This window comes from Taudactylus pleione, unplaced genomic scaffold, assembly GCF_031769625.1.
Source record: "Taudactylus pleione unplaced genomic scaffold, aTauple2 ptg000201l, whole genome shotgun sequence".
Classification (NCBI taxonomy): domain Eukaryota; kingdom Metazoa; phylum Chordata; class Amphibia; order Anura; family Myobatrachidae; genus Taudactylus; species Taudactylus pleione.
The window spans coordinates 50,599,433-50,618,099 of NW_028284603.1; the positions used below are offsets into that span (position 1 = coordinate 50,599,433).

Below are 18,667 nucleotides of genomic sequence, written 5' to 3' on the forward strand. Positions count from 1 at the left end.
CGGTACTTTGCACGTGGTACACTGTAGCCGGAGGGGAAAATCACTTTCAGACATGATGGCACCACGTATGTGACCTCTCTCACCAATTAAGTATTAAATAGGCGAGAGACCACCCTGCAGCACCGCACCGCAAGGGCTTTAGCAGAAAGAACAGGGACAGTAATAAAGCTGACAGTTTAGAGAAGAAAAGATTACAGGCAGCAGCGCTAGCACAGTCACATACAATGCAGAAAAATAACAATTCCTGCACTAACAGCGCTGATCACTCAACTACACAGACACAGGGCCTGGTAGGACACAGCGCTGCATACACAGACCTGACCACAGCGGAGGAGAGGTATGCGGGGGGACCCAGACCACGATGCTTCCTTCCAGCGCTTCCAGCAGCGTTCACCATGCGTTCTGGAGAAGATGGCCGCCGAGGAGCAGAGAGGAGGCTGGCCTGGGGGAGGAGCGCTGCCACAGGACCAGTCGGCAGCCTGCAGAGAGGGCTGTGTGCAGCGGGGGAGGCGCCGGCTGTGAGACAGGGAAGGCGCGCTCCCCTGGCATGCATTTAACCCCTGGGACGCCGCAGCGCTACCGCTCTGCTGCGGTCCGCTGTCCCAGGGGGTAGTGGAAGCGCAGGTTGGTCGCCTGGCTCCACGCTGCAGCCAGTCCCCAGGGAGCCCCCTGCCTGGGGACTTAGGACCATGTGATCAGCGGGGACCCACCGCGGGACCCCGCTGCTTACCTCTGTCCCCCTTGAATCCGGCCATGGTCCGGAGCATCTGGGGTCACCGCTAGCTGTGACCCCAGACGCCCACCAGCATCCCCGGATCAGTACCGGCGTTCTGGTACCGGCGGGGTGTAGGGAAGACAGCATGGACGTCAGGACTGACTGTCCATGCTGTTCATCCAGTTGTGCAGCCACAGCTGCATGAAGAATAAGCTTCAGGGGCTCTTCTAGCCCCCACTCCAACAGGTGCACCCGACTCCGGCCGGGCACCAAACTAAACTGAGGTGCCTTGGCTCGGGGGCGGGGTATAGGAGGGGGACCTAGTGCATCCTGGGAGGCTGAAAGCTTAACTCTTTGGTGCCCTGCGACTGACGTCACACCTATACCCCAAGGTATCCTGTGGATACCCTATGGACCCTGAAGTAGAAACAAATATGTTTATTTGTATCTGTGTGTGCACATAGGGGGTGGTAGTTGCTCAGTAGGAGGCACAGTGCTCCTGGAGGATAAATGTCTCTTAGATGGTTCGTGGCAGAACACACTGCCCAGTTGTTGGTGATTTGGGGTGACAGGGCGTATCCACAGTGTGGGGAGTAGGGTCAACCCTTTCAGGGGGCTCCTTGACATGCGGTCCTGACTACTGCATGCTACCTTGCTGGACCTATGGTCGACAGACTTCTGAACTGGGATGCCCTGTTTGAGGTGATCAGGGGTGCTCCCACTTTGCGGCGTCCCGCACTGGTGAGAATGGGCGCTGACCTACCGGTAGGTGCCCTGGTCCGTTGGTGTGGGATCAGTTCTTTTCAAAGTCCAGTATGATGCCGCAGTGGGGGACGTGCACTGTTTCAGTGGCTCACGTCCGTGGATGCAGTGCAGGTGAAAACTGTGCTGCGTGCGGTGGTGTGATGAGTACGTGCAGCGCTGTCGTTTGGCAGAGGCTGGTATGAGTGGGGACCAGCGTCCGGTTAAGCGCCGCTGCTGCCGTTCAGGTGCCCGGATTGGGGCGGATGTAGATGCAGGTGGGTTCAAGATAGGTAGGTATCACATGGCTTGGGTGGCCGGGATCTTCCAAGATAGATTTTGATCTCTTCAGGACCCTCTTATTTTAGATCTCCTGAGAACATGTTAACACAACACCAATTATTCTACCAGCCGTCCTAACTGTGCGATCGAAAGCCTTACGTTCTGCAACAGTGCAGTTTCCAAACCATACGGCAATCCCATAGGTCAGGACACTCTCCACAATGCTGCGGTAAAAGTTTAGCAGGGTCTCTTTGCTTACATAAGCAGATTTTAAATAGTCTTAGAAAGATACGTTGTTGCGCCCTTTTAACAAAAAAAACAAAAAAAAAAAAAAAGGAGTTCAGAGACCCAGTTAAAGTATTAGAAATAAAGACCTCCAAAAATTTAAAAAGATACCACCTGCTGAATGGACAACCCATCCAAACAGACTGGTACTTTGGGAGCAGTATTCCGCTTCCTGAAATCAATAACACTCTCCTTAGTTTTGGATGTGTTGAAAAGTAAGCAGTTCTCCTTGCTCCACTGGAACAATCTACTGACCTTAAATATTATCATAAAAATCCCAGCTAACTGGTTGCTGCATTGCCTAAGGACTTTCCCCTGAAAGCCATCCGGATCGGCAGCCTTTCCAGGGTCCACAGAACTAGCCACTGCCTAACGTCCAACACCAATGGAACCTCGTCTACCCTCTGCTCCAGTATCAAAGCATTCAAATTGTTATCTAACATGTTCAAATCCTCTACCAAGGAACTGTTCGCCTTCCTATCTTCAGCTGGTTTTACCTTATAATCTGTAAGATTTTGCATATATTGCCAAATACGCCTGGAATCAATACTTTGACTACATTTCTCCTCCATTTTAGCCCGCCTAATTCCTCTCCTTAAATCGGCCCTAGCAGCTCGATAATCATCCTTATTACCAGGCCTAAAGGCCCTATTCCATACCCAAAGCAGAGTGAACTTCACCATTTAGCCAGAGTTTTTCTTTGGGAAATGCCTTAAAACTTCTCCTGACCGTTACACTATCCACACAACAGTTAATGTAACCTAGGACCATAATAGAGTAATGAGGTCTACATCTATGAACCCATTTGTCACAGATTCCTCAATAAACAAGTCCCAGTTAGTAAATTAGCAATTAGCCCAGGTAAGCAAGCACAAGTAGTCTAGGTGTGCTGAATGCACCACCAAGAGAGCGATTTCTTCATCCCCTCAATAACTTTCACCAGCTGGCTAGAAAACGGGTACAGGCTCCTGCACGTAATCAGCACAGGACACATTCTTGAATCCAAACACAGTTTTATCACAAGCTGCATAAGTGTTTCTTCTTAAATGTTTTTACTTAAGGCTCACTGTTGCTGAAGGCACATAGTAGATTTATTTTAGATTTGTTATCCTTACTAACCTAACATAGTACATATTTAAGCACCCCTAATATGGGCATTACCTCCTCTGGGAGCTGACCGGCTGTTGGGGGGGGGGGGCCCGGCTGCTTATTCCATCTTGGCTGTATCTATAGAAAGTAGTATCAAGAAATGCCATACTATTAGTACAAATGGAGAGTCAAAAAGCAGCTCCTTTTTCCCAGTGACCGGCGCCATTATAAGTTCCTTTGATAGGTCGGGCGCATGTGCAGACTGCCCCACAAGGCACTCTGGTCTGGCTGCGTCCCAGGTCCCCTCCGGTGTATGGCTATGTACTGTACCTGCTCACTGCCACCGGCTTGGTATGGGTACTGCTACTGGCTCCAGTTCTCCGCTGACCGTGCTTCAGGAGCTCACAGGTAGGCCTGACTAGCCACTAGTGACGATCCCGATTCCAGCATGCTGTGCCTGCCGCGCACCCACAGCCTTTAAACACTCTGTAAGTGATATCCCCAGGGTGCGACCCCTGCCACAGACTGCGGCTCCAGGAGGCGCATTACTAGCTCTCAATATTGAGTAAGTCCTACGGATCAAAAAACAACAAACTTCCCTACACTAGTCTTTCTAGGAGACAAGAAAAAAAGATAAGGGTAAAGAGGAGGAGCTGGGATATATACATAACAGGTGGGAGGTCCCTTAGACTTCCTGTCTAAACAATAAACAAATAATATTCAGGTGCAAAAGTGTGTGTGTGTGTGTGGGGGGGGGGGGGACTATTGTCTATGTGTATTTTTTAGTGTCTATTTTAATGTATTAAAAAAATAATTCACTTTCAATTACTTATGTGCTATATTTTCAAGGGTTAACCTTTGAATCTAAACCTAAGAGGTGGGATCACTTCCCAAGGTTATGGCTGCCATGGAGGAACGAAGAGGAAAGTTTATCTTTTTCCTATTTAATATCATTTAAGCCTATATAAAAATCTATTATAATGTGCTGCCATAATAACACCTCCTCTGTCCTGAAAAATAATAATATAAATTTTACATGTGCGGATCAAGAAACAAATATATAGGTTTACAGCAAAATCAACGTATTGCATACGGTTTAAGAAAAAAAGTAAATCTTGCGGTTAAATGCATGCTTAAACCACAAAATCAACAACAACGGCAAACCTTAGAAACATAGTTTTATTCAAACTCAGAATAATTTGTAAGGCACAGGAACACAGACCTATGTTTCAAGTAAAGAAATTCCTTCACAATTAACATACCCTTCACTCACACCAATTAAAAGAAAAACAAAAATAACTGTATACAAAGAATTTTAAATTGGTTTTAAATAAACAATATTTCACAACATAAAACAATTTGGTTACTTCCATGGACATAGTGCAGGAAAAAGTATAGAACGGATGATATCTTTAGTGTGTAATAGAGGCTTATTAAATCAATTCTACAATGAATTAATCATTTCTTCAAACATATTTGCGCTATTAATAAAAATTATTATAAATTAAACAGGCAAGGAAAAATGTGCACAGAAGACAGTTTTGGTATAAGATTATGACTAAAGTAAAACGTAAGAATAATTGTCTCTAGTAGCTCAGAGCAGAACAATGGCTGTTTATGTCTAAGAGACCTTCACCACCTCAATTGTACGTCACATACTCTCAACACAGGAGCCAGCCTGCCAGCATGCATTTACTATATTTATGTTGCCCATAACATTTAAAAATACTAAATAAAACCAAAAGACAGCATTAACTAAGGAGTCTCTTTACTTTCACTTAAGAGCCAGAAATTATGGAATTCATTGTGTCAACGGAGAATACATAATTTTAGGTACTTTTAACACCGTTTATATGGTATATTTCAATACCATTTATTGGAACGAGAATCACCAGCTGAGTATTGCATCACAGATATCCACTCATTAATGATTACCCACCGCCCTGAAGCCACAAAATGTACACAACTGCTAAGTACATAGGAAATTGCTAGTAAACAAAGCTGTCATTATTTCTGTTCTACAGAAATTGGGAGGATGTTTTGCTGCAGCAGAGGAACAGTTCTCACCCTACCTGTCATTACTGTATGGAAGTTGTCTGGAACAATTATGAATTTAGGTATACGCTACCTGAAACATAAATGGCACATAGAAAAAAATAGTAACTATGTAAGTGCCATTTTTCCTTGCAAATCGTATTATTTCTCGTAACATATTTAATGGGCATATACTGAAAAAAGTGAACCTCAACAAAAATAATAATTCCATAATAATATTCACAATATCCCAATGTCCATTTAGCTGCATACACATCTTCAATTTGGGGATGAGAGAGGAGAGAGGGGAAGAATCATAAACACATCTGTTTTTACTTTTCAAATAGTTAAAACAACCAATTATAATGCATGTTATCATTGCAAGCAGAGCATCGAGGAATGTGTGCATTTTTTTTTTTTTTTATTATTTTTTTTACAAGTGGTGACTTTTATTCTCTAAACTTTAAAAAAAAAAAAAATGAAACAAAAAATAAAAAGTATCTAGTTTTTAACATGGGCTCATTTGTTTTCTTGCAAAATATATACATAGACCTCTGTGCAGAATTATTAACACACCATGTGCATCACCAAAATGTATGCATATTAAAGAAAGGTACGTCCACAGTCCTCAGTGGCAAAACCTTTGCCGTGTGCCCAGAATGTGCTTCTTTTTAAGGCAAATACTATGACTGAATAACCGAATAAGATATATGCAAATAAAAAAGGATTAGTCAAATTGCATAACCATTGCAGAATGGAAGGACACCATAAATATTGTTGCATCTTGATTATGTGGAGTCCACTACCTGTGACTGCATATCATAGCATGTGCTTTTAAATCCGACATTATACATATATGAAATACAGCAATATCCATGGAAATAAAACAAGCGTTTCCTGTCAAGGTGATGGCTGGAAATGGGCAACCGTTAGCCAACCAACTGTTGCAGAATGTCTTGATTGGCTGAAAACTGGACAGCCTAAGATTGCTCATATTAAGCGTAGAAAATTGTGTATAATGTCATTATATTCTCTTAAATAGCGAAAACAAACAAAAAAAATAAAAAATCAAAACCAACTAAAGTTAAAATTCACATGTGAGGTGGAGTCATAATGCCAGCTTTCTGTAAAGTATTCCCCTCGTAGAATAGGGCTCTTAGTCAGCTGTAAGAACGAAAAATGTCTTTTATGATTGAACAGTATTAACACATCAAACATTAGTTTATTCTTTATGCAACTCAAGACTGAAGCAGTCTATACCAACGCCGGCCTCGTGGTGAAGCAGTTCACAGTTCATGGATTAGAAACAATCTGTGGAGTCATCACTCTGTTTTAGACATTTCATATTTAGTCATCATAATCTCCTGAATGCAAAGAAATAAGAAAAAGTAAAAAAAAAAAAAATTTAACAAAACATGAGATCTCTCACACGTGTACCTGCCCCACTCACCTCATCAGAATCCAATAATACTGGTAGTGCACTGAAAAAAAATGAAAATATATATAATGAATGTAGTAAAGGCCAACTGATATTTGTTGATACGGAACAATTGTTCAAACAGTAGGCGCAGAACCTATTCACCACATGGAGAGATGTCAGTTAATAAGATTTTCTCCTATTTGTCCAAAGCACCAAAAGATGGCCAAAAACACCAGAAAAAAAAAAGTATATAAAAAGTCAAAAGGTCTTAAGCATGCTCATATTGTATCTGCGAGTGAGCCGTAATGTCTCAGCATATAATTATAAAGGCATACTTTCCAATTATTGCCTTAGTGTGTTTTATCCTGTGTATTTACTGTTGAGCCATCCATCAAGCTTTCTTGCTGTAGTCTAGAAATACCCAAACTCCGCCATTACAATCCAGGTTTTAAGGCTATCCATGCTTGAGTCCAGATGGTTAAATCAAATTAACTGAGGTACTAATTAAGTCACCAGTGGTCAAGCTTGGATATCCTTAAAACGTGGACAGTAATGGCGGAGTTTGGGAACTTCTGCTGTAGTCTAATTAATTTTTTAACAAATTATAAAGGAGACTGCAACCATCTAATTGCCATATGCAGCATGGATGGGACACAGACTTTGAGGGACTAAAGCTAGGTACACACTATACAATTATTGGGCTAATTTGGCAATAATTGGGTAATCAGCCTAATTTAATGAATAGTGTGTAGGCATGAGCGTTTCAGTGATAAAACGTTTAACAAACATACACAAACGCAGTCCTTCAATTATCCGATCAGTCGGCCAAGACAGAAAATCTTGGCCTCAATCTCCCGATATCAAGCAGCGTGTGCTCATTCTCAATAATTTGCCCACATTTCCCTACATTATCCTACTTGTGGGCGGACATATGCAAGATCAGGGTGGCAGAAAATTGGTAACTTCTAATAAAAAAAACGTATAATGTGTAGCACATATATCAGGCCATTTGCTGGCCTGATCAAAAAAAAATAAAAAATGGACAGTGTGTACCTAGCTTTAGATATTGGTACAGATGTGCCCACATAGATCTATCCTTCGTGTGCTGCAAGTCATGCCACACAACGCGGGAGCTTAGTGTAAAAGTACAGCTCAGCGTCTTTTACCTTCAAATGCATCTTATTCGCACAGCGATGTGAATAGATAGCACAATAAGCTTCTGCTGATTAAAATTATATGCAGCATGCCTATGTTCTGTGTGCGACTGCGGGGTTTCTGCATACGAAACGCTACGTTACAGTGTTACAGCCGCTGACATTATAACGTAGCATTTCGCATGCAGATACACCCGCGCTCGCTCAGAGAACATATGAAAATGATATGCAGCATGCCTATGTTTTGTGAGCGAGTGCGGGTGTATCTGCATGCGAAATGCTACGTTACTAAGTCAGCGGCTGTAACACTAACACAGCGTTTCGTATGCAGACACACCCGCAGTCGCACACAGAACAAAGAAATGCTGCATATCATTTTAATAAGCAGAAGCTGCTTGTACTATCTATTCGCATTGTTGTGCGAATAAGACACATTTGAAGGTAAAAAATGCACGAAAACATCCTCGGCGCTACCGAGTCACGCCACGGCATTGCGCGACTAGAAGGGCTGTTTAACGCGCCAGGAGGCTAGATGTATGTGGACCCATCTGTAGGTACAATGGGTGAGAAGGGGGAGAATTTAAGAAAGGGTTTTCTGCCAGAAAACAGAGGGATGGGTGGGGGTGTTTATATTTCAGTTGCCCTGGTGGTACTTGGACGTGTGCATGTACAACATGTGCGTGATCCAGGAGCAGGCTGTATCACATGCAATATAAGAAAACCAATCTGGTCTGATAAAAGAGGACTGGATAAACACCTGCCAACCTGTGTGTGTTAAACTGTATAGGAATGGCAAAAATGTCCCATGTAAGAGTTGTGCATGAATGATGGACAAATAGGCAAATAGGCCTCACTTCTTGTAGAAGAGTTTTGTCCTTGGCAACAAAGGGGAAGGAGTTTTGGAGTAACAGAGACCTGTGCCTGAGAAAACTAAATTTAATGTCAGAATTATGTCTTCCTCCATCTCATGTTTAAAGTACAGTAAAGAAGGAAGCTTCAACTGCTCAAGGCTCATGCTACAGACACAATAGCAGCAAGTCATGACATTTCCAAACTTGGCTCTACATTTAGGAGTTAAAAAAAAATGAATACCAATTATGTACTATACAATACATAAAATGTAATATTCAAACATACTGCCAATTAAAGCAGTAGTGTTATGGTGCATTTTACAATTTTATTATTACAGTGTTCTTCCCAGGGCCTTTTTGATGGGCACTCCGCCTGGCATGGCTTGCAGAGTGCTCTGGTGCCTGGCAGCGGGGGCACTGTGGTGAGTGTAGTGGCTCACTAAGTTGGTCCACACCCGCTGGAGGGTGCTTCATCCACCTCAGCCCACCCTGCACAGTGCAGTGTGTGTGCGTGTGGGGGGGGCGGGTAAGTGTGCACTGTGGGCTACTGATTACCTCCTGTGATGCAGTTCAGTCTGCCCCCCCCCCCCATTCCCACTTCATGGTGCCACCCAGCTTTGGGGAATTGCTGGAGGACACACTATTATGAAATGAGTGTTTTTTTCTATAGAGTCACATTACATATAGTGTAGTAAAGGGCTGCTCCTGAGTAGACACTATAAACTTCAGGTAATGCCCATATACAGGAGGGGAAATGAAAGGACAGGTGGAGTGTGTCGTTATAACAGGCTTCTGGTGAGTAGCCTACATACACTAATACTGCAAATGGTTTATTTACTAAGCGTTGCTTCCCAAAACCTTGAGCTTCCAATTGCCAGGAATTTAAAATTTTACTAGCAAAACGCGGCTAGTAAAATCATTGCCCTTTTACATTTCGGACACAAAAACAATCGGAAGCTCCGGGTTTTAGAAACACTTAGTAAATAAACCCAAAAAGTCTGAAAAGTACTAGTAAATAATTAAATAAAAAGTGTGTTCCATTTGCTGTAGGAGAAAAGAAACACTGAATGTTGTCCCCAAATGTTAAATAACCACATTAATAAACATTGGCTTAGCAAGCGAGTTTAACTGCACTTTCCACTATTGATGTGGAATGATAGGTTCATTCCGCAATTCCTCATTCAGTTTATGTCTAGCTGTCACTCTATATACTGTAGATCTACATGATATACAATGACATTGGAGGTCCAATGCTCTGGGCCAGAGACACCCATGACTCAATACTTCATACACATAAGGGCTTCTAATGTGCCAAGTGCATTTTTTTAGTTAGTGCTCTAAAGAGTAGGAGATTAAAATATTCTTCATAAATGAGTTATGAGAGAGGGGATGTGGGGGAGGGGGATTTCAGGTATTGGCCATATCAGAACTAGAACGATGCAATTATATGCGTTTATTTGCCCCCTACGTAACAATAGATCATTGTTAATAGCGATCTAACATTGCTAATAGCAGTAGGGCAGAGGAGACCTCTCACAACTGAAATTTAGTATGGCTCAAAGGGGTGAAACAAAAATAATTATCCTTTGCTCTCGAAGCCATCTAAATGGGATGCAAACAAGTTTGTTAACCCAAATATAAAATGTAAAAAAACAAAATCATAATTACACGTCTGCAAATGAAGATGGGATATTTTCTTCCACCCACTTTAAGTCTTCATCCTAAACAGATAGAAAAGACAAAAGACAATTGCACAAAATATTTGTAACCCCACAAGCTTGGACAGCACACTGTTGTATTGCTTACAGTGCTAAGAACACAGATTTTATTCCAACCAGGGAACTATCTGTGTGGAGTTTGTATATTCCCCCTTTGGTGATGGGTGTTTCCTCATGGTGCTTCCTTTCATACTCCAAAGACATAATGGTAGGTTAACCGATTTCTGATTAAATTAATCCTATTGTGTGTCAGTGTGGTATGGACTGCAGACTGTAAGATCCACTTTGGCGATGAGAGGTGTGAATCGGTAAAGTGATGCGTAATATGTAGATACCGGAGCTTAACCCATATGGATAACAAATAAGTCACTAACAGATTGTAATTAAAATATATCTAACTAACTGCAGCGGGCCCTCTCATCCGAGCAGCGCCATCTTCCCAGTGACATTCGGTAAGATGGCGCAAGCACACTAGCGAGCAAAGACTCTAGCACATTACCAGAAACTTTACTGTCACTGGGAAGACGGCGCCACGGAGGAGGAGAGACACACTTGCCGGAGTGAGGCAAATATACTCTGGGAGCAGGGTGTGCTGTGCGGGCCCCCCCCCGTCCCATTATAAATACACCTATGAAAGTGGTAGGTACTCACTGTGCTAGAAGCAGTAGGCTTTGCTGTTCCGTTGGGCTCTGTCTTTGTTCCCCTTAGTTTCATACCTTCAGCTGCAAAGAACACAGCAAGAAATATAATGTAACAATTACACATACGGGGCAGTATAAGGTAAGCAAAGACTGATTTGTACTAATAGATTATACATCACCTAAATGATCTGTTACAAGGAATTCTTCCACTTCATCATCTGAATCATCCATGAGAGGGGTGAATGCATACCTGGATAAAACATACAATGTCATGGTTATCGGCCATGAGTGACCTGAATTTCTGTGAACAAAGGATAACTAATTGAAAATAAGGAATTCAAATATGCTAATAAAGGAATGCAAGACTGAATGTAAGCTTATAATTCATGACTTTATAATGAGAGAGACAGAAATAACATTAGGTCCACACATTATTGTATTTTATAAACTTACGACATAAAAGTCAATTTTCTTGAATGCACTAAGCATTTTAGTGAAAGGAACTTGCTCTGTATGGATCTCAAAGTGTATTTACACAACTTAAGCAAGACAATTTAAATATCAGTCTGTTACATAATTATTGTTAGTAGTAAGCTATCTTAAGCAATTACAGCCCGTTCTTAACCTAGAAAAAAAAAACATGTAATGACGGAGAATAATACAATAGGAGTGCTCATTCCATCCCACGCGCCACAATCCTGTATTGTCCATCAGTAAGAGAAAAATGCTGCAAAGTCCCATCGGACATTCCAAGGATCATGGTGGCAGGACAACGCGAGCAGTATTATATTACCAGGTACTGGCAGTACCTCATTTTTATATTGTTTTGTTTTAGGAGGATTAATCCTTTCATGTAAACTTACATTGCAAAATAAGTGAGCGCACCCCTTAGGACAAAAAGAAGAAATTGCGGTGTACCTTTGGTTGTTTGCAGATGGTCTCCATAGAAACATGATAACTAGTAATATAACAGAGAACAGAAACCTCCAGAATGCATCATCAACCCAGAGCTCCATCCAGTCCTGTGAAATGTATAAGAGTCCAAAATGGAGACAAATTGGAAAATCCTGCCTTATTTAATCTACAAATGTATTGGAGAGGTTCCCCAAAGCCAACAAGTCCGCTTCTAGCCAGCATTTATCAAGTACATTCTATAAAACTATAGGTAGAAGCTGATTGGAGAATTTGCCCATAGCAAACATTCTGCAGAAGGTTTGATACATCTCGCCCCCCCCCCCACCAAGTGACCAAAGGCAGAGAGACCCATGGCCTCAATATATGTTCCACAATAAAATGTTTGTACCTGGTATACTTATTTATTATATTGTAATGATCATGCATTGTTTGCGCCTATTAGTTTTTTAGACTTTTGTATGGGTGAGCACTCCAAGTATAATGAAATCAAAATAATCATTATGAAATGTTGCAACATGGGGGCTTTTCTTCACTTATCCCTGGTTTTTAAATGGAAGTTTTTCTTCAATGTCCTTTTATTGTATATTTTTCAGGATAAATAAATATTTCCAGCAAGCTGATTTATTGTTTACAATGAATTGACCCATTGTTTATTAGGTTTAGTTTATTTAGCTCCACAGCATGGCATCTCTTTTCAATTTTATGTTTACTCTGATTGTTTTGAATCTTTCAGACTTGTTACATAGCTTTGTATTCTGTATAATAAACTAGCACATTACTTTAATCTTTTAGCATGGATTGTTAATTACCTGCTTACTAGTGGTTTGACGAGAAAAGGTTATTCTAGTGTATATATACCACTGAGCAGTCCACACCTCCCATCAGTTATATTTACTGGTACTAATTTATGGGTGTGCATACATACATTTATAAAGAACACATTCCAAAACTTCCTTTAGAAATATTGCACCATTATTTAAAGAGGCAGGCTGTGTAAATGCACATGCCCTATGTGCGTGATGCGTGCCATCTGCATGTATGACTAGCAGACTTTCATAGGTTTCAGAAAAGTGCAACTGAGATTAGCTCAGATTACAGACCAACAACAACATTTAGCTGTAAAGGGACCATTTCTTATACATCTGACCTTATTATGGAGCTCACCGTGAATTAATTCATGTCAGGTTTATGCTTCATTTACCTACTCACAGATTACAACTTGCTCCATTCTCTAAATTTCACATCACTGATATATATATATATATATATATATCACACACACACACATACATACACATACATACACAATCAGTGATGTCAAATTTAAAGAATGGAGCAAGTTGTAATCTGTGAGTAAGTAAATGAAGCATAAACCTGACATGAATGAATTCACGGTGAGCTCCATAATCCTTTCATTCCTCACTTATGAGGCTTCCTATCCTAACTGTGTAAAGGTCTGTCTGCACTTCATATATGGTCTGTGCTCACTTCTACTAAGTGTCATCTCACCATCACCCACCTACCCACCACCCCCCAACTCCTTGTGAAAGTTTAGCATTGTGTAATGCCCTGTGTTGTATATGGTGCACTATGGAGATACTAGATGATAATAATACTCACCGACTGACACTGTGCCAATCTGAACTTTTTAGTTGTCCATGCCATAAATACAATAGAAGCTAGGGGGGAAAGACACACAAATTACAACACAATCACGATTTCGGACAAGGAGGAATATATAACCCCATTAAAGCTTACCTAATATAGCAAAAACCAATGTGTTGGTAAAGTGTCTATACAATGAATATTTCACCGTATTCCTTCTTAACTTTAGCGTCTTCATTGTTTGTGCCAAACTCACAAATATGTATAGGAACATTAAGGAAGATACAGATTATACAACTTAAAAGAAGGATAAATGCAAAGCTTTCCCAAAACCCTATTACAGCTGTGTCCACGTACACCTATCCTCCATGCGCTACAAGTCGCATTACACACAGCGCATTAGTGCTGTGCAACTCGGCATCGATGAGCGTTTTTTCGTGAAGCTGTATCTGCACGCGACATGCCATGTTACATTGGCAGCGGCTGTGACACTGTAACGTAGCATTATGCATGCAGATACACCCGCAGTCACACACAGAATATAGGCATGCCGCATATTTTAATCAGCAGAAGCGGCCTGTGCATCCTATTTGCATTTAAAAAAGTTACACAAAAAGACTCTTGGCGCTACCAAATCACGGCACAGCGCGACTAGAAGGGCTGTTTAACGCGCAAGGAGGCTAGATGTGTATGGACACATCTGTAATTTCACTAATAAGTGAGAATGAAATCATAAATCTGTAAATCACCTAACGCAGCCATTATCCTTTACTACAAATGATGGCAGCTCTATGCCAAGTTTAGGTAAGGAAAACCCTTTATGGCTACCAGATTCTACAGCATTAGTTGCCACATAAGGAGCTCTAGCAAAAGCTGGATTTTTACATTGATGTAGGTGGGAATGTAACTACTCTGAACACTCTCATTTTGTCTATGTAATTGTTCTGACAAGTGTGGCATAATTTATTTAATACCAGTTATTTATAAAGCACACAAACATTCTGCAGAGCTTTACAGAGAGTATTTGGCCATTTACATCCGTTTCTGCCCCAGGGGAGCTTACACTCTATATTCCCTACCACAAGTACACACACACACACACACACTCTAGGGTTCATTTTTGTTGGGGGCCAATTAACCTAACAGTTTATTTTGCAGTGTGGGAGGAAACCGGATTACCTGGAGGAAACCCACGCAAGTACATGGAGAACATACAAACTCCATACAGTTAGGGCCGTGGTGGTAATCGAACCTTAGACCTCAGTGCTGTCTCATATTTAACACTTTTGCTTGTAAAGTACTATACTGACTGCAGGAATAAAATGTCTATGTAACAGTACGGTATATGCAACTTCATTCCTCTGTAACAAAAAAACACAGTTAAATAGTGTGCATTGTGACTGTAAAGGATATCCACCAGCACAAGGCAGAGTCCAGTAGGGCCAGCGGAATGCTGGCCAGTAAGACTAGATCAGATTCCTTTGACTGCAATAAAATAGAAGTAAGACACACATGAGTACACATTATTAAAGGGGACATGCTCACTTTGTCTAGCTCATCTGCACACCACACACCACAGACTGCTACATACTCAGAGCTTTTCTTTACTTTTTAAAAGGCACCTTCATCTATAACAGTAGCAGTGTATGAAAATGAGAGACAAATTTGTGTGGGTGAAAGACGCTGCGACAGTGGTTACAGGTACAAAAATAACTAGACAAGATATTATTGTGTTCTATGCCAGTTAAACCACAATAATAACCTAAACAAAAAAGAGTATTTCTTATATTCACACTTCCCATTAATTACTTATATAAATCAAAAATCCCTGCCTGTCATAGAAAGAACTTGTGAGTACCATTAAGCAGGGGATGAACACAGCATTACCAGGCTCTAAAGCAAAATGTGGAGCGTGAGGTTTCCTCACCTCTACCATTAAGCTGGGTACACACTGACAGATATATTGGGCGATTAATTGATTGGCCAATATATCTGGTGCCCGATGGCCAGTGTGTACCAGCGCTATGTCTGAACGACGTCGTTCACAGACATATCGCGTCGGCTGTGCTGCACAGCCGATGGACAGATATATCTGCAGACATAACTGTCCATCGGCAAGTGTGTACGTGCGGTCAGCCATTTGCTCGTATATATGCAGCGGCAGGCGCGGGGAGGGGGGCAGACCCACCCCCCCCCGGCCAGCGGGATCAGCAGCTGCCTGGAAGATGATGGTCGTTCAGTGTATATGAACGACCATCATCTACAGATATATCTACTTGGTGTGTACCCACCTTTAGGAACTGAACACCTGAATAAACATGTAGCAGAAATTACTATAGTATAAGCTTAACTATTGTGTGCATCAGCAAAATATATATATACAAATAAAAGAAATGAAAAGAGGATAGCAACTAGATTCTGTGTAGGAAAAAAATTAAAATAGTTAATAAAAACTCAATAGTTTGACAAAGACAGCTGCTAGGTTAGAGAGAAAACACCTAACAACCTCCTATTTGATACACCAAAATATAGAATTTACCAGCGCTATAGAAAACTGTGTGGCTCTGTAATATGGAGAGAAGTCAGTAGAAATGAAAAATATAATGTATATTTAAATACAATAAAAAAAAAAATTATATACATACACACACACACATATCTATCTATCTATCTATACATATACACACACAGTCAGGTGCATAAATATTGGGACATTGACAGAATTTTCATATTTTGACCTCTATTCACCACCACAATGGCTTTGAAATGAAACAAACAAGATGTGCTTTACCTGCAGACTTTCAGATTTAATTTGAGGGTAATTACATCCAAATCAGGTGAACGGTGTAGGAATTACAACGGTTTCTATATGTGCCTCCCACTTTTTAAGGGGCCAAAAGTAATGGGACAAACTAAACAATCCTAAATCTAACTTTCACTTTTTAATACTTTGTTGCAAATCCTTTGCAGGCAATTACAGCCTGAAGTCTGGAACGCATAGACATCACCAGACGCTGGGTTTTATCCCTGGTGATGCTCTGCCAGGCCTCTACTGCAAATGTCTTCAGTTCCTGCTTGTTCTTGGGGCATTTTCCCTTCAGTTTTGTCTTCATCAAGTGAAATGCATGCTCAATCGGATTCAGGTCAGGGGATTGACTTGGCCATTGCATAACATTATTGTAGAATAATAAAAGTGTTTTACCTGCACTATGGAGCGCTCTCCATGAAATGTATAATAATACATACCTACAAAAGACACACTGATGTCAGGGTGTGATGGTTAGAATTACCGCCTCACAGCACTGAGGTCGTGGGTTCGATTCCAATCACAGCACTAACTGTGTGGAGTTTGTATATTTTCTCTGTGCTTGCGTGGGTTTCCTCCGGGTGCTCCAGTTTCCTCCCACACTCCAAAAATATACTGGTAGGTTAATTGGGTCCCAACAAAAATTAACCCTAGTGTGTATGTGTGAGTGCATGCAATAGGGAACATAGATTGTAAGCTACACTGGGGCATGGACTGATGTGGCCAACTATTCTCTGTAAAGCGCTGCGGAATATGTGTGCGCTATATAAATAATTGGTAATAATAATAATAAATAGTTATTAAACACTCAAATGTCCACTTGTCAACAAATTCTCTGTATATCATATACATAAAAGTCACTAAACCAGATGAAAAGCGCAAGTCATGACCTAATGACTGCAGGAAACGTCTCCTGCCTGCATCTGAAGACGCATGATCGGTCCAACATTGTGACCATTTTACTCAGAATGGTCACCTCCTGCCCACTTCCAAGGCCAGTAAATCTGCATCAGAAGGAACAGGCACTGGAGGCCAACTACTAGAACATGGAGGCCAACACGCCCCCCATTTTCTGGGAAAGTAGGCAGCGCCGCCCTTTGCCCGTTCCCAAACGGCCGCATGTCAACCATGCATGCGATCACGCAGGACTTGTTCTGCACATGTGCTTGCGCAGTCACCCCACCATCAGAGATGTATGTAAACCATCGGATTTGTGTACATTCCTGAATTAGGCCCTATTAGAGAATTTGTAGAATAATAACCTAAGGTGAACCCGTATGCTCTATAGAGTATCCTTTTTGTGCCGAAGAGTTAGCTGCACACCAGCAGCATGGAAGTGTCCTCCTTTATGATCGCTGCATAATGTATGTGTAGTGCTGTATGCTCCCAGGGACGTATTCTCACAAGGTGATCCTCCTCTGAGTTCACAGGTAAGTACAGGTAAGGTGAGGGGAACGACTTCCAGAAGTGTGCGCTTTCCCAGGCTGTCAGTACCCAGGAGGCGCTGAACATGTCCGAGACACAGTTTAAAGATGTGTCGGCTCACCTGACTGCCCGTGTCCACGGAGCATTAGACGCAGTGTCACTGACCTCAGGAAACCGCATAATTCAACAGTGGAATCTGGTTAGAACGGTCTACACTCATACACATTGGAGGTGAATCAGATCTCACAAAAAACACTGACGCATTTTCGAATCCGGAACGGATTCTTTTTCTCTTTACATATTACAGAATTACTCTTAATTCTATATTTTGGTGTTTTGAAAAAATGAATTATAAAATAATTAAATAAATCTTGAAATCTAAGCATATGAGATACAGTAATGGATAATTGCAAACAAATGTGTATTATCCAATAAGACAATGAAAGAAGTAGGACATGTGTCCTGCTGTACCATACATTATAGAGCGAGGAATACCACCCAATATATCAGCCATTTACATATAGAAATATAATGTCTCTTACCCCAATAACTCGCATTACTCCTTCAACTGTGGCAAATACCAGATAGAGAACACCCATTCCAACCACGCGATGCATGACGGCTCCTAAGCGTGGCCTGACCAGGGAAACAGACACAAGGTAACGCTGCATTATTCCATCACACTGTGTGTTACAGATTTCACAAAACCTGGCTTCTCTAATTTAGAAAAACAAAATCTATTTATACACTTGAAAATCTGCAGCTCTAGGGGCCGTCTTAGATGATTCCACAGTTCCCACTTCAGTTTATCTTAACGAAAAATACCTCATTTAACAACAAGGTTTTCTTTGAACATCAACACATTTTACAACTAAGCAAGCAGTATGTTATTTCACTACAGTTTAAGGCTACTGTTTATTCTGCGCCATACAGAATGACAGCCCCCATGTATTTATCAGAGAAAATGAGAGTTATGGTAAGAACTT

At 41.4% G+C, this 18,667-nt stretch overlaps 1 protein-coding gene across 1 annotated transcript in view; it reads right to left on the reverse strand.

The window, feature by feature from the left end:
- Positions 1–4,273: 4,273 nt before the first annotated feature.
- Positions 4,274–18,667, reverse strand: part of TMEM87B (transmembrane protein 87B) — a 61,617-nt gene continuing 47,223 nt past the window's right edge. The window contains exons 11-20 of the mRNA XM_088477377.1: positions 18,224–18,317; positions 14,860–14,935; positions 13,604–13,708; positions 13,466–13,524; positions 11,849–11,952; positions 11,110–11,180; positions 10,941–11,011; positions 10,240–10,292; positions 6,597–6,627; positions 4,274–6,510 (exon numbers count right to left, since the gene is read on the reverse strand). Of these exons, the coding sequence (XP_088333503.1) occupies positions 6,469–6,510; positions 6,597–6,627; positions 10,240–10,292; positions 10,941–11,011; positions 11,110–11,180; positions 11,849–11,952; positions 13,466–13,524; positions 13,604–13,708; positions 14,860–14,935; positions 18,224–18,317 (706 nt within the window). The 3' untranslated portion in view covers positions 4,274–6,468. The remainder of the gene's footprint in view (positions 6,511–6,596; positions 6,628–10,239; positions 10,293–10,940; positions 11,012–11,109; positions 11,181–11,848; positions 11,953–13,465; positions 13,525–13,603; positions 13,709–14,859; positions 14,936–18,223; positions 18,318–18,667) is intronic.